General features: G+C 37.2%; 1 protein-coding gene across 1 annotated transcript; it reads right to left on the bottom strand.

The window, feature by feature from the left end:
* Positions 1 to 1,103: 1,103 nt before the first annotated feature.
* On the bottom strand, positions 1,104 to 12,545 carry acanb (aggrecan b). The gene is made up of 16 exons (XM_060885949.1): positions 12,416 to 12,545; positions 9,855 to 9,934; positions 9,207 to 9,590; positions 8,917 to 9,091; positions 8,405 to 8,532; positions 8,020 to 8,313; positions 7,504 to 7,869; positions 7,145 to 7,325; positions 6,804 to 6,928; positions 5,534 to 5,827; positions 4,121 to 5,326; positions 3,796 to 3,954; positions 3,618 to 3,691; positions 3,353 to 3,497; positions 2,966 to 3,148; positions 1,104 to 2,490 (listed from the first exon to the last, which is right to left on the bottom strand). Exons 2-16 carry the CDS (start codon positions 9,925 to 9,927, stop codon positions 2,432 to 2,434), a joined length of 3,846 nt encoding a protein of 1,281 aa, XP_060741932.1. The 5' UTR covers positions 9,928 to 9,934; positions 12,416 to 12,545; the 3' UTR covers positions 1,104 to 2,431.
* Between the last annotated feature and the right edge of the window lie 2,172 nt (positions 12,546 to 14,717).

The raw sequence follows: 14,717 nt of genomic DNA, 5'->3' as shown, positions 1-14,717 counted from the left end.
ACTTTAACCTTAATTTGCTCTTCAGTCTATGTTTAACTACTTATCTGTTAACATATGGAAGCAATTATGGACAATTTTATTATTGAAAATAAATCAGCAGTCATCTCAAGGCCAAAACATCATTAAGAATCAAGGATTTATTTATTTAATTTATTCAAAAATTACTATGTCTGCAGTATGGACAAGACAGGGTCAACATTCTACTGTATGTGTGTTTCAATGTGTGAGGCCTTCAGTTTTCCTCCACCTTCCAAAAACATTGGATGTAGATGGTAAATGGACTTTAAATTGCTCTTAAGTGTGAATGTGTGTTTTTGGTGTTCTGCTTTGGTCTGCTGCCACAAACAGTACACCACAATCATTGTAATGATGATGATGATGATGATGATGATAATGAACCTTCAGCAAAGTTTAATCATAGGTTTGTTGTATTAATCTGTAATTTTCAGCACATGTAGTCTACTTTACAGAGTGATCAGTAGAGGGCACACTACTGTGTGTATTCACACCAAGTGTGTGAAAAATCTTGAGGGAGATATAGCTGGGGACACACAGAGAGCCTCTGCTGGACTTGTACACAATCCATATGCCACCTTGTCTGAGCTGGAAAAAGCTGCTGGGCTACTGTAATGCGTGTGGGCTTCAAGAAACCTGTGGGCTACTGTAATGCATTTAGGCAAATATAACGAATAAACAATTCTATTTTACACCTGCTTTCACAAACATGGCGATATTAGAATGAAAAGACAGCAGTGTTGCTAAGCTACTCATTTTTCTCTCTCCTATGCTCTGCATGAAAGTAAATACTGTTGTCTATGAAAGACATATTCATGGGACTGTCTGTTTTTTTCCTCTCCAAGATTCCTGGAGATAGATCTGTTTAACTAAATAGGCTGTTTATGCAGAAACTGTACAGAGATGACTGCGTGCAAGTGAGTTGTATGGTATTTCTTAATAGTTAACGATAGTTATTTAAAACTGATTTTACACTTGTTTATAAAGTTGCATTATTATATCAATTAAGTGCAGTTAAATAAAAGAATTATATGATTATAAAAAATCAAAACTAAAATTCAAAACAGACAAACAACAACAACTGAGGCTTGGAAACACACATATTTAGTCTTGGTTTATTCAGTGGACACAGGTATGGCACTCGGATAGCTATGAGCTCAGTGTAACAGTTGACAGCAAGACAACGGCATATAAAAGTGTTGGCTATTATTCTGCATGACTAAATAACAAACCAGTGCAATGATCACTGCTTAACTTACAGAGATGGCTCTGGGTTACTCAGCTAAAATTTGGCTTGTGAACATTTTCTCGGTGGCTCTAGCAATCTCTGTAATATAAACATTGCTTCATTTGGGAACTAGCGTTCCTAAGTTAAAAGAACTTTAAATATGCTTCAAGCCTCTAGTCCTTAATAAATAATGTTTTCATTTCAGTTGTTAAAACATATCATGAATTTAAAACTTTCCAGTGAATAGAAACAGAAATGCAATGGATGTTTTTATCTTTCACAGTCTCACTTGCTTTCTGTCATGAAGCTAGGCATACAAACAAAGGACAAACAGCAAAAACAAACAAAACAAATAAAGTGTCTTCAGAATTAATTTGAAATACTTTTGAGTTCATTATATCCAGCTGTAGTCACTGAAGCCTTTTGTCTTTTTATATGTGTTACTCTATATTGCCAACCCTACAATCACTCACTCACTCTTTCTTTCTTTTTTTTTTTTAACTCATTCGCATGAAAAAGCAGAGAAAATGATGCAAAGCAGGAAGAATAAAGTGACCAAGAGTGTCGCAAGTTTTTTTCCAGGGCTTCATTTTTTTTCACCATGTCCACAAAATTTTCAGCCTATTACTGATTAAAAATCTAAAATGATGATTTAGTTTTTATACTTTATAAGGTCTTTTAGGTTTAAATAATCAAATTTAGTTTTTATTCTCCTACCCACTGTTTGGTCTACTCACTTTCTTCACTCTTGTAATTGCTTTCAAATTAGTTTCTCTTTAGTTACGGAATAAATCCAAGTAGTCACTGAATAATATAGTCAATCTTGAATAACTAAAAAAAAAAAAAGCTTCGACTTTAGGGGGTTAACCTTGGGTTAAAAATTGGGTTGTATACGAAACAAGAAATAAATTGGTGGGAAGATGTTCTGTCCTTGAACTTTCACTCAGAAAACTTGTTCCTTCTTATTTTTCCCCAACACCAAGGCACCGAGTAACACTCAAAAATAAATCAGCCAGGCGAACTACAGAACAGAAACTAATGTGCATCATTGTAATAAGTGGACCCTGTTACCTAGGCTACTGGATTTCTTCTGGGCAAATAAGACTTGTGCAGAGATGCTTTTTACTAACAACAGTCCTCTAGATGATTTGAAGTGTGTGCCTTGTGTCCTGTTTAGAGGACTTTTCTTCATGTTTGACTGTAGGTTCCTTCGTTTAACCTCATTAGGAAACGTTTTCTTGAAGTGCCTATTAATGCAGAAAAATGGTATAGAAAGTAAAAAATGATATGGTCAAATGTTATATTTAATCTGTCTTCGTTCCCAGCTCAAACAAATGCAATATCATTTGTAATAATAAAGTCAATTTGTATATATAGTATACTTGTACTTAATTATATTTGTGAGAAAAGGGCCGAAAAAGCAGTAGCCTTGGCACCTGGGACAAGAACCTGGTTAAACAGGCTATTAGTTTTTTGTTGCCAAAAGTACAAGTAGACTAAGCAGACTAGTTGTCACCGAGAACTAGAAAAAGAAAACCAAAAGCTGGGACTGTGACACATTAGAACTATTTGGTGGGATTTTGCGCTGCTAGTACATCAAGCAGTAAAATTGTATTAACCTTTCTTACATACAAACATATCATAGAAACAGGGATGTACAGCTTATTTCCTGACAGTTTAAAATGTAGTACTTAAATTCAGTGATTGTGTCTGGAAACTTACTTTCTACACATTCCACTTTAGGCTTTTCCCACTGGCCATCTGGCATGCAGCGTATCACCGAATGATGCCGCTGTGTGAATCCAAGGTCGCACTGGTAGCGGATGATGGAGTTGACTGAATAGTACTCCATCCTGTTTCCTAACATTCTGGCATTTTCGACCTCAGGTGGTGTAGAGCATTTGACTGGATGGGGAAAATAGAAGGATTAAAGCTCAAATGCTGCTTGACTGCCTCTGCACATTACAGTACACGTTGCACTTTACAATCAGTCTTGATATGGATAACAGGCATAGGTAGCAAGTTCTCCTCATGATTTTAATATGTTTGTATACATACAGTAAGACTGAAAGGTGGTGTCAAATTAATAAGTCTTCATTAAGTACTTACCAGATCTACTTTTGCATGTGTAGGGCAGCTGAGAGTTACAAGGCATATTAGTCCATTGGCTAGACTCATTCCAAACCATTGCTATACAGTCTTCTTCAGGATTAAAATCCCTATGCGGACGGTTCAGTATCCAGTTTTTATCTTCCTGTAGAAAAGATGAAAATCAGTTAGGCTAAGCCCTGGACTTGTGTAGAGCATTTACATTTTGCTCTGCATCAGTAAAGTCATGCATAAGTTATAACTGAATTAAAGATTTAGACATCACCAAAGGGCTTCCGTCTGTCCATCGTAGATGATCTCGCTCAGTTAGTCCAATCCACTGGTAGTCCCAAATGTGATCTAGGTTGGTTTTAAATTGCATTAATAGTGAAAACTGCAACAATCCAATTAGCAAATCCGAATAAAACAAACAATTTTCTCAACTAATCCAATTCCATACTTACTGTTGACAAATATTTGCTCTTTCTTAGAAGTGATGCTCAGCAGATTAGAGTTTATTTCTCGGCAGTGCTGCTCTGCACTCGTCCAATTCTTTCTGACATTAAAAAAGATATAGCAGCTGCTCTCAAATTCCACCCAGTCTTCTGCACATCCATGTATTGCTAAAATATGACCAGATTTGGGCAAAGTGTATCAAATTAATGTATATTCATTGATTATGGAAATAAGCATACAAGCAAAATTAAATCTTGTATCATGGCTAATGGTATGGTTATAGTTAGCATGTCCTATGAGTTTTAATATTAATTAAAAAGTGACTAGTTTTACCCTCAGTAACAGTGGGCTGCTCCATGGTAGCTGGTGTCAAGTGCAATGTCAAGGGACTGGTTGTAAAAGATAATGTGGTGGTATTGGTGCTGTTGATAGGTGGCACATTGGTTTCATTAACATCTTCAATAACCAAATCTGATGAAGGTGGAACTCTCATGGCATCACCACTGGACACTCCACTGACCTCATAGCCACTTATGGCATTGCCACTGGGCAATCCTCTAACTCCTGAGCCACTAATTATGTCATCAATTGGCATGCCACTCACTACAGAGCCACTTATGCTATCACCTCTGAGAATACTACTGAATCCAGAGCTATTTATGACATCACCAATTGGCATTCCACTGAATGCAGAACCGCTTATGATGTCACCACTATGGATGCCACTAAATCCGCTAACCTCTGGCTGTCCTCCAACAGCTTCTAGCTCTGACTTAGGCTGTGGAAAGGGCATATTGGTTATTGCTCCATCAACCAAGATGATTATATCTCCACTGCCAGATCCAGATGCTAGACCACCAGACCCGTTACTATCCTGTCCAGATTCAGACACATAATCTGATCCTGAGTCATCCCCACTGATGTCTCCAGATTCCATTCCTGAGGCATAAAACTCTACACTCCCTTTTGCTGCCTCATGAAAGCCTCCAACAGTAGAGCTCTCTCCTTGAAAATGAACTCTCTCCTTGAAGATGACAGAGATGTCTGAGGCATAACCAGACCCAGACACCCCCCCTGTTGTACTGCCCAACACATCACCACTGGTTCCGCTACCAGAACCAAGGCCACTGCCAGATGCATATCCAGTTTGGAAGCCACTGCTGGATCCTTCAGCACTGGGAAAGCCACTTCCAGATGAATCTCCACTGGGGAAGCCACTGCTGAAATCTTCAGCACTGGGAAAGCCACTTCCAGATGAATCTCCACTGGGGAAGCCACTGCTGAAATCTTCAGCACTGGGAAAGCCACTTCCAGATGGATATCCACTGTGGAAGCCACTGCTGGAACCTTCAGCACTGGGAAAGCCACTTCCAGATGGATATCCACTGGGGAAACCACTGCTGGACCCTTCAGCACTGGGAAAGCCACTTCCAGATGCAACTCGACTGGGGAAGTCAGTGCTGGAACCTTCAGCACTGGGAAGGCCACTCTCAGGTACACTTCCACTCGGTAACCCACTAGCAAATTCATAACCACTTTCTGAAATAGATTTTGGAGAGACAAGAGGACAAGAGCTGACAATACAAGAGAAGGACAAGAGGAGATGAAAAACATAACATTCAAATTTAGTAACCTGATAATACATCAGTTTTACTGTGCTAGGATTAAATAGACATTAAAGAGTGTTCAGTGTTGATTTATTTTCTTGTCTTACATTTTTGTACTGATGTGACCTGAATTTAATACCTCTAATACAATAAGCATCATATCTGGAGAAAGGATCTGGGAATCCAGTTTGGTCAGGGTTAGAATAAATGGTGTAAATTCCTGTTTTATTTACACCACAGCTGAGATTTGGAGTTTGAACTGGGTAGCGGACACTGCCATCGGACAACCAGCCTGGGTTGCAGTTATGGAGGCCCTGACTCCAGGCTGCATACAGCTCCCCTGTGGAGGCCAGGGTGGCATTCTGGCTATGGCAGTAATCCTCTGCCTCTTGGAAGGTAAGGTTTCCCAGGGAACTGATATGGAAGGCATCCACTAAGAAACAGGGACAAATGCAACACATATTTATCATTTATACATTTATAGGTGGCACTTTACAAACCTGTACATTTGTAAGCTGTTTGTTTATCTGTTTAGGTTAAGCATTTTTACTACTCATTGGTACATAACTACATTGTACATTTGTAGATCATTGCTATCTGTTTCTTTATTTAGGCTTTTACTTGCCAAATAAAGCAACACCCCAACCATGTGCTCCTCTGAGGAGGCTTATTTACTGTATGTGGACCATACAAACTCATAAAGACATTTACATTTTAGACACTGAAGGTATTGGAAGAGTTTACTGCATTTCAAAGAGTTTAAAGCTTTGCTGTTGGGAATTAATGCCAATGTGAAACGTAGAAATTATATTAGTAGTTGTTATAAAAGGGTTATAGATAGCTAGTAGCATGACAGGAGAAATCGTATGTACATCTTAATTACTGCTTAAGACATAATTACTATAAAGTTTAAGAGTGAAGTCTTCTTACTGAGTAACTAACTGCTAGTTTTTAGTAAGTAGGATAACTGTTAATGAAGAACAATTCCCCTGTACCTGTTTAGTTCTCCATAGTTACCTTTAAACTATGTAACTGTATTGTAAAATATTTCCAGTCAAAAATACCCAACATTTATGCATTTGGCACAATCAATCCAATCCTACATAAAGTAATTAAATGTTTACCTATTTTTCCCATTTTTCAATGTGACATAACTGTTGCTCATTGCATGTCTCAGGGCAGGGTAACAAATGTCCATGAGTGGTTTGTGTTGCTCTGATTGACAGAGGAGAGAATGTTGCAATGTCTAAATATTCTGAGAAGAGTGCAAGTGCTTTGCTGTTGTGCCACTTGGGAGACCTTTAAAAAAGCCACTTGGCATACAAGCATCCCCAATTTACCATTACATTACTTGGTATTGAAAATGTATTTTGTATACATAGTGAAGATGTTAGGCATGATTCTCACACCTTCTATTGGGTCGATGTAGCAATAGACATCATAGCGTTCATCTGCAGGCCTAATTCCAAAAGAGATCACCCCAGAAGCATTGTTTTGATCTCTTGAGCACTCCTCAGGATCGGCGTTAGGGTACCTGCCAAGAACACAAGGGGGAAAAACAGGAGTAACTTACCATAGAACATTATGATCATTATACTGTACAATGTACACAATACATAAAATAAGATAAAATCATTTACATATTTAATTTTTTTCACATATTGGTTTTATTGCTAAACGTATAATCAACCTGCATGTTGTTTACTCAAGGTTTGGTGCTTCTGTATTATGGTGTACAAAAAATAAGGACCTGACAGACTGGTCCTTAAGCCAGCCAGATCTGCACTGATGCAGCCCAGCCTCATAGGCTGCCTGCAACTGTTCTGGTGTGGCTATTTCCGCTCCTTGTCCACGACAGATCAACTGAGCCTCACTAAAAGTGAAATTGTGTGCGGAACCTGATTGGTAGTAGAAAACCACTCCTTTAAATTCTGAAAATTAGAAGGAAAAAAGATAGTGTTATTTTAGTGTCAAATTTAAAAATAAATTTAATATATTATAATATTATAATTTGTACATAGCTCATCAGATTAGAATAATAATTTATGGAACAGGTCTAGATTCTTGCGTTTAAGTACTTTTACATTCCACAAACTTGCAGTCACTTACCAATTTTGGCATCTTCTCGAGGTACCTCGTGTACAACAGGCGGAGCTACAGCTACAACGAGCACATCCTCCGTGACATTCTCTATTTCAGTAGTAAAGAAGGAAGGGGGTGGCACCATAGTGGTAACCCAGGGCTCGCTGACAAACTCCCCTCGAGCTTCCCCCTCAGTGGTGTCACTCTCAGGATAGGCGACTGGACTGGAGCTGAAGGTGCCCACACTAAAGTCAGTGTCTGTGGTCATGTGAATCTCAGGCCCTGGGGTATGGATGTCTGTGGTTATGTGAATCATAGGTACTGGGGTGTAGGAGTCTGTGGTCACATGTACAGCAGGTCCTGGAGGGTAAGGAGTGGGTACTTTTTCCTCTTCTGAGCAGTGAGAGACATGCATTATTTACAGTGGCGTACCTTTTTAGGCACCATAGTATGTGTAGTTATCATATGTACACACAAATATATGTGTATATTTATAAACATGTTATTACAAAATGATTTGTTTGATGTGTCCAGTGTACATACCCTCATAGCAGATGGCATCATAGTAGGAGTCTGGGTCGGGGTATCCTGTCTGGTTCGGAAAACGGTACACAGTCCGTACACCCAGGAGACCCCCACCACACTGAGGGCGGGCAATGTTAATAGGATATCTCACACTCCCATCTGCTAACCACCCAGCATTGCACACATCCATTCCAGCTTTCCAGGCCAAGTACAATTGCCCTGTGGTGGCTAGTTGGGCTCCAAGTTTCCCACACTGTTCAGATGCCTCCGAAAATGTAAACTTTTTCATGGACATGGAGTAGAATACTCTGCCTAGGGATCACATGGTTGAAGTTGATGAAGTGAAAACAGGAGTAATGAATGAAGCGCTTTAAAGGAATATCTAATATATATCTATTATTACCAGACATCTTCTCTGAAAAGCAGTATACATCGTAGGTCTCATTATTATCTCTGATTCCATATGTTCGTACACCTGGATAACCTTCCTTGTCTCCAAAGCAAGGCTCCCTGGGCTCATGAATGGGATACCTGAGGAACATATGAACAGTGTACTCTTAAGAATAGAAGTGTCTAAAAAACGCTCCTTTCAAGAGAGGGCAAAGAACCATTTGGTTCACAGTATTTCATCAAATTAACTGAAAAACAAAGATCTGTCTGTATAATGCTAACATATTCAGGTGATTTTTCTTGTTCTCTTGGGGACGACAGAAATAGTCAAAATAATAAATTAATAAATAAACCAAAATTAGGTTTAGGAACCAAAAAAATGGTTATTTTATGACACATGCTTAATGATATAATGTTAATTTGTTTATTTATTTATTTATTTATTTGTATAAATGTTTATTATTGTAATAGTACTATATTATTTAAATTTGTCCCCTTTACGGTAAAACTGCAGACATTTACTACCTGACAGTCTGATCTGAGAGCCAGCCTGCATCACACTGGTGAAATCCGTCATCATAAGCAGCTTGCAGCTGTTCAGGAGTCGCAATAACGGCATCGTTCATGATGCAGGCTGCTTTTGCCATGTCGAATGTCAGGGTGTAGCGGCTGGTTATGGCCCTGTAGTGGAACACGATGCCTGTGGAAATGAATGACTTAACTTAATATTCCACAGACTCCATATTCCATATGAAACAAGACAAAATAGCCATTTATTAAACATTTAAACTTCTGTAAGATGTCTGGAGTATTACCTTGAACATGCATCTCTACTGAGCCATACTTGCCATCAATGCCTTGTATGACCTCACATAGGTATGTCCCTGAATCGCTGGAGCGTAGCTCTGAGATCTCTATGGTGGCATCTGTGGGAACTGATGGATAGTTCACCATGGTCACCCGGTCCAAATAATTTGGATCAGTGTGTATTAATCCCTCAATTGCCACCAGGATGAGGCTTATTTTGCCTTTGTAAATGTAGCTCCACTTGATGCGTTGTGAACGAGGAGCAATAGTAGGGGCTCCAGGGTCATGGACGGTGTTGTCCCGGAAATAACAGGGGATAACCGCCTTTCCACCGAGCAGGGGGCGCAGCGGCTGCTCCACAGGGATGCTAACACTAAGGGTACTGTCCTCATCTGGCAAGACAGGTTGACTGACCACTGTTACACATGCAACTACAGTGAAGCACAACATAATTCACAGATCCTTGTAATAACTCTGAACCCAATAACTCTTTTCTACGTGGTACAATAAATCAGATGAATGTGAAATTTGTTGTCACAGTTACTTTAGATGTATAAATGTCCACAAGAGCATACAATAACAGAGCTGTATGCGCAAAAAATAACCAAGATCAATAGCATAGCATAATCAAAGTTAATAAAAAACACACAACTCACCGTTTATTGGTTCAAACATTACTGTTGCAGAGGAGACACTGAGGCAGGCACATAGTAGAAGAAAGAAAGTCATGATTTACCTGATGGTAAAAAAAAAATACATAGAAAAGTTAGAAAAGAAGACTTAATTATCATGCACAATTATGCATGTTAAATATATCAATGTAAGTAAATTTGAAATGAAATGAAAAGCACATGACCATCTCAGAGAAGAAAGGATGTCAGTATGAAAGATTGATTTTTAATCATGCTTTTCATTATTGCTTCCCATGTACGTTAGAAAACATAATCTGTTTAGTGATAATGGCTTCTCTGTTCAAAACTGACCGCCTGGCTATAGCTCAGTTTGCCTGAATAAAACTCTTTTAAATGCAGTGAGCAGCTTTCCTTTGGCAGGATCCTCACGGAGCTTTCTGTCTAAGACTCCTAATGGTACCGGAAGAGGCTGGTGTTTCCTGGCAAAGGATCAACAGAATCTAAATCAACTATCACACTCTGATGCCAGAGCTCTATCGAAATTTTCTTAGTTTTATCACTTTTTCTTTAATGGATGTTTAATGTCTTTAAAAAGCCATTCAGTTTACTCTAACCACAAACTACATTCTGCTTAAAAATAAATGTAACGCTACACTTAACACATTCCAGCTCATTATTCAGATGTTCAAATAAAAGAACATTATTTAGAGACTAATTTAACGCAGGTTATTCTGGATTTTTGACAGGTTAACTGGAGCCAAAAGGGAATTTACAGCTAATTTATTTTCATGAGCTCTTGCTAAATGTTCAAACTAATATAGAAATCCAGGTCAACGCCTAATACCTGGCTTTTAGAGGAAACACATTCTCTGAGTTCCACATCCTTTGGGACATTAAAGCTCACTTTTCCACCACCGTCAGAGATCATTCGTGATAAACTTCAGTAGGCCAGTCAGCTTCCGTCCTGACTGGCTAACAGGTTCAACTTGAAGATGTGAGAAGTTGCTATTTTACTGTCATCAATAGAAATTAATATGTGTCCTTTAAAAAGACAACAGCATCCATTAGGCTACTTATTTCAGTCAAAACTGGGGCCAAGCAACAGATGGATAAGTTTTTAGAAGGGAATTTATCAGAGAATGAAAACAACAGCTGCATAAAAACAATTTTTCCTTTTTATTCCTATGAAATTCGTTGTTAGACTGTGCATCCTTGTGATGACATGCATCTTTTTTACTTAATTAGATTGGACTTTGACTGGACTGCTGGACTTGGTTTCAGGCTACAAGCCCTTATTAACGTCTAGTCAGCAAATACTATGGCCACCTATTTGATACATGCTGACTTTGTCAAATCACACCACTTCTAATGAACAGTCCCACTCAGTTCAAAAAATGCTACTTCATGTCTAGGCTTGTATACGGAGCTCATCGGTTTTTGGGAGGAGCAAGGGGTTGAGCTACTCTACAGTGTCTTCATTCACATGGTGTGGTGTGTTCCTTTCACATCAGGTAAAGGCCAATAAGCAGAGGTCTGTTCGACCATGGGCTGAGGATTGTGTGATGGCCAAAGTAAACACCTCGCTGTGTTCCAGAGGAGGCCTTCACCCAAAAAAATGCCCAAGAGACCCACATGCTCAGAACACTGTCAACATTCATGTGTATACACACACACACACACACACACACACACACACACACACACACACACACACTAGAATAGACCAGCCAGCTTCAGGACCACTTACAGTGGCAAGATACATTAATAAATATAGATCTATGCAAATTAAAAAATCAGCAATTGCTATGTCTGTTCATATTACATTTAAAAATTCACACATACTGTATAAATATTTGTAGTTTTGTACTCTTGTAAAAGTGATTTCCCTCTATCCAAAAGTTACTTGAATAAAGAATGTGAATAAAATATTTTTTAATATTTAATATAGTTTTTAACATGTTTGTTATTTTTAATATAGTTTTTAACATGTCTGTAATCTGTATACATATACTGTATACATATACAGTATACATATCTGTATACTGTATACATCTGTATATATATATATATATATATATATATATATATATATATATATATATATATATATATATATATATATATAAATTTTTGTATACTTAATTTGCCAAATCTGGTGGAAATTGAATTTTATTAATTAAACAATTAAAATTAAACATTTTATTATTGTATGGTTGAATTGATGTCATCAAATGACATCAATTCATCCATACAATAATAAAATGTACATGAAACTTTATTACTGCAGGTAACTAAATATAAATATAAATATAAATAAGGTTTTGATCTATAAATAAATATATGGTTCTGATACTAGACAGACAGACAGATAGATAGATAGATAGATAGATAGATAGATAGATAGATAGATAGATAGATAGATAGGTTAATTAAATTACAAAAGGAAATAATATTTTATATACTTATATTTTACATCTAAACAATCAATCTTTATATAAATCAATCTTCATAGTGATTAATAGGCAAATGGGAAATAATAAAAATCTAATTTTAATTAATGTGCAGATCATATCACAGAAACTCACCAAATTACTTCTGTCCTTCTCTCCTAACAGATTCTCTTATTGCAGTGGCTTTGCTTCGAACAGTGACCCAGGCGTAGAAGCAGTTGTTAGTTTGCTGGTCTTTTGGACTGCTCGCCTTCCCTGTGTGTGCTGAGAGCAGAAAAGAGGTCTTATTCAAATTGGGCACAAGTTTAGCAAAGTGCCAGGCAGAGAGAAAGACAGGGAGAGAGAGGGTGGAGAGAGAGAGAGAGAGAGAGAGAGAGAGAGAGAGAGAGAGAGAGAGAGAGAGAGAATAAAAAAGAGGGGGTACTGTTAACTGTCCCTGAACGGTTACCATTAACTGTAACTTTTTTCACTTTTCAAGGCTTCAGAACGATGAGATTCAAAATGAAGACTGGTTTACTGTTAGCACAGTTTAGATTTAAATACAACCAATTGGGATAAAAAAATAAATGATCTAAACCATACATGTACATACTGTATGGAGTTTCTTACAGTTTATACTTTACAATTGTATGTTACATGTTAGTGCCACAGACAAAAACAAGAGAACAGAATGGCAATAAAATAAGAAGAAATACTAAGCAAATGTTTTTAAAGTATTTAAGGATTTTATAACTGGCACTTTATCTAATCATGTGACTGTTTTATTGAAGGCAGGTGGATTTGCTGGATAAACCAGTTAAGTGTATTGATTAAAGATCAACTGAAAGACTAATGTATGTTTTTATAGGTGCTTCCATAGATCAATCAAAGATCTAAGCCTTTTCTAATAACATATAAATGTCTTCCACTAAAGACAAATGTGACATTTTTATTTCTTAGTTAGATTTCCTAATTTGAAGATGATATCTTTCAAAAGGCATAACAAAATATCATGAAATATCATGTTCAGTGACAGCATAAACATATATATTCTCTACTTTTTATATAATCTATACAAGTTTTAGTTACTGAAGCTGTATTATATACAGTATGTACAGTATGTACAGTTTACTTTATATCTTGTATTAGTTTCACACTTTTTAAGCTCCAGACTGACAGTAAAACTGAAGGATACCACTAGTGTGAAAGGTCATACTGACACTACCTTTCTAGGTTTGCTGTGTCACATACACCCACACAGGAGCACATGTACAAGTACTTTACTCACACTTACAAGATGTTGTATAGATTTCCTGTAACAGGAAATCATCAACATGTCTGTAAAATATCATATAATGTTAAGGTGCTTGTCTTTGCATTTAGTGTAATACCACATGACATTACTGTAATGTATTACTACTGCAGTGTAATGGACATGCATCATAGCATAAAATTGACCTTCCAATTCATTTATAACTCATTAAACACCAAAGTTAGAACATTAGAACTTTCTAAACTGCACATGGTGTATAGATGAAATATAAGAAAGTGCTGGATAGGCACATAAAACACACCTGAGAAGACTTCTCAACTAAACATCAGTCTACTTCTTATGGGACAGGAATTTTTCACACTAAGACTACAATCATCCCTTGTCACCCTCCCAACTTGCAAAGCCCAAAAAGTCTTTCCTATTATGCATTTTGGGAACTCTGGGAACTCCAGTCATGGAAATTTATGTCAGTTTTTCCCTGTTCTAACACTAAATGTGTCTGAAGAAGGCTTTGTTAATTAGCCAACAACTTCAATCAGGCCTGAGGAAGCAGCAGAAACACTGGGATTAGTATTGTGAAACACTTTAAATACAATTGATATTCTAAAACTTATTGTACCAGTATTATGAGACAGAACTATCATGATGTTATATAATATACACATACAGTAGATGTGTATGTAAACATCACCTTAACTAAACAACAGTGCATTACTTTTATCAGCATCAAATGATCAGGAATAGTCAGTGAACATTAATCCTTCAAGTTCCTATTTGAATCAGTTGACATCCAGGATCTAAGAGTTTGCACAGCAATTCCAGCATTAGGAACCTGCCCATAAAAACACTTGATGTAATGCACAAACCATTTTCTGTTGATACTGTGCTGAAAGTATAAAGACAGAGTTCATATATGGTAGGCAAATGGGTAACTATGTTATTTTATACTCAGTCCCCTTTGAGAACAAAAATATCTGTTTTACAGTGGAGAACCATAACTACACGTTTCTCATTCTATTAAAAAACCTTCTGGCATACCATGGCCAGCATGGTGGTTATTTTGTTATATTAAAATGTGCTATATTTTGTTATATGTTGTTTTATTTTGTTATATTAAAATATATATATATGAGTTGACATAAGTCTAGGCTAAGATCAGGCAGACTTTGGTCATTAGATGAGGCA

Source organism: Tachysurus vachellii, chromosome 13 (genome assembly GCF_030014155.1).
Source record: "Tachysurus vachellii isolate PV-2020 chromosome 13, HZAU_Pvac_v1, whole genome shotgun sequence".
Lineage (NCBI taxonomy): Eukaryota > Metazoa > Chordata > Actinopteri > Siluriformes > Bagridae > Tachysurus > Tachysurus vachellii.
The sequence above is the reverse complement of the archived record's forward strand: the minus strand, read 5'-3'. Positions and strand labels throughout refer to the sequence as shown.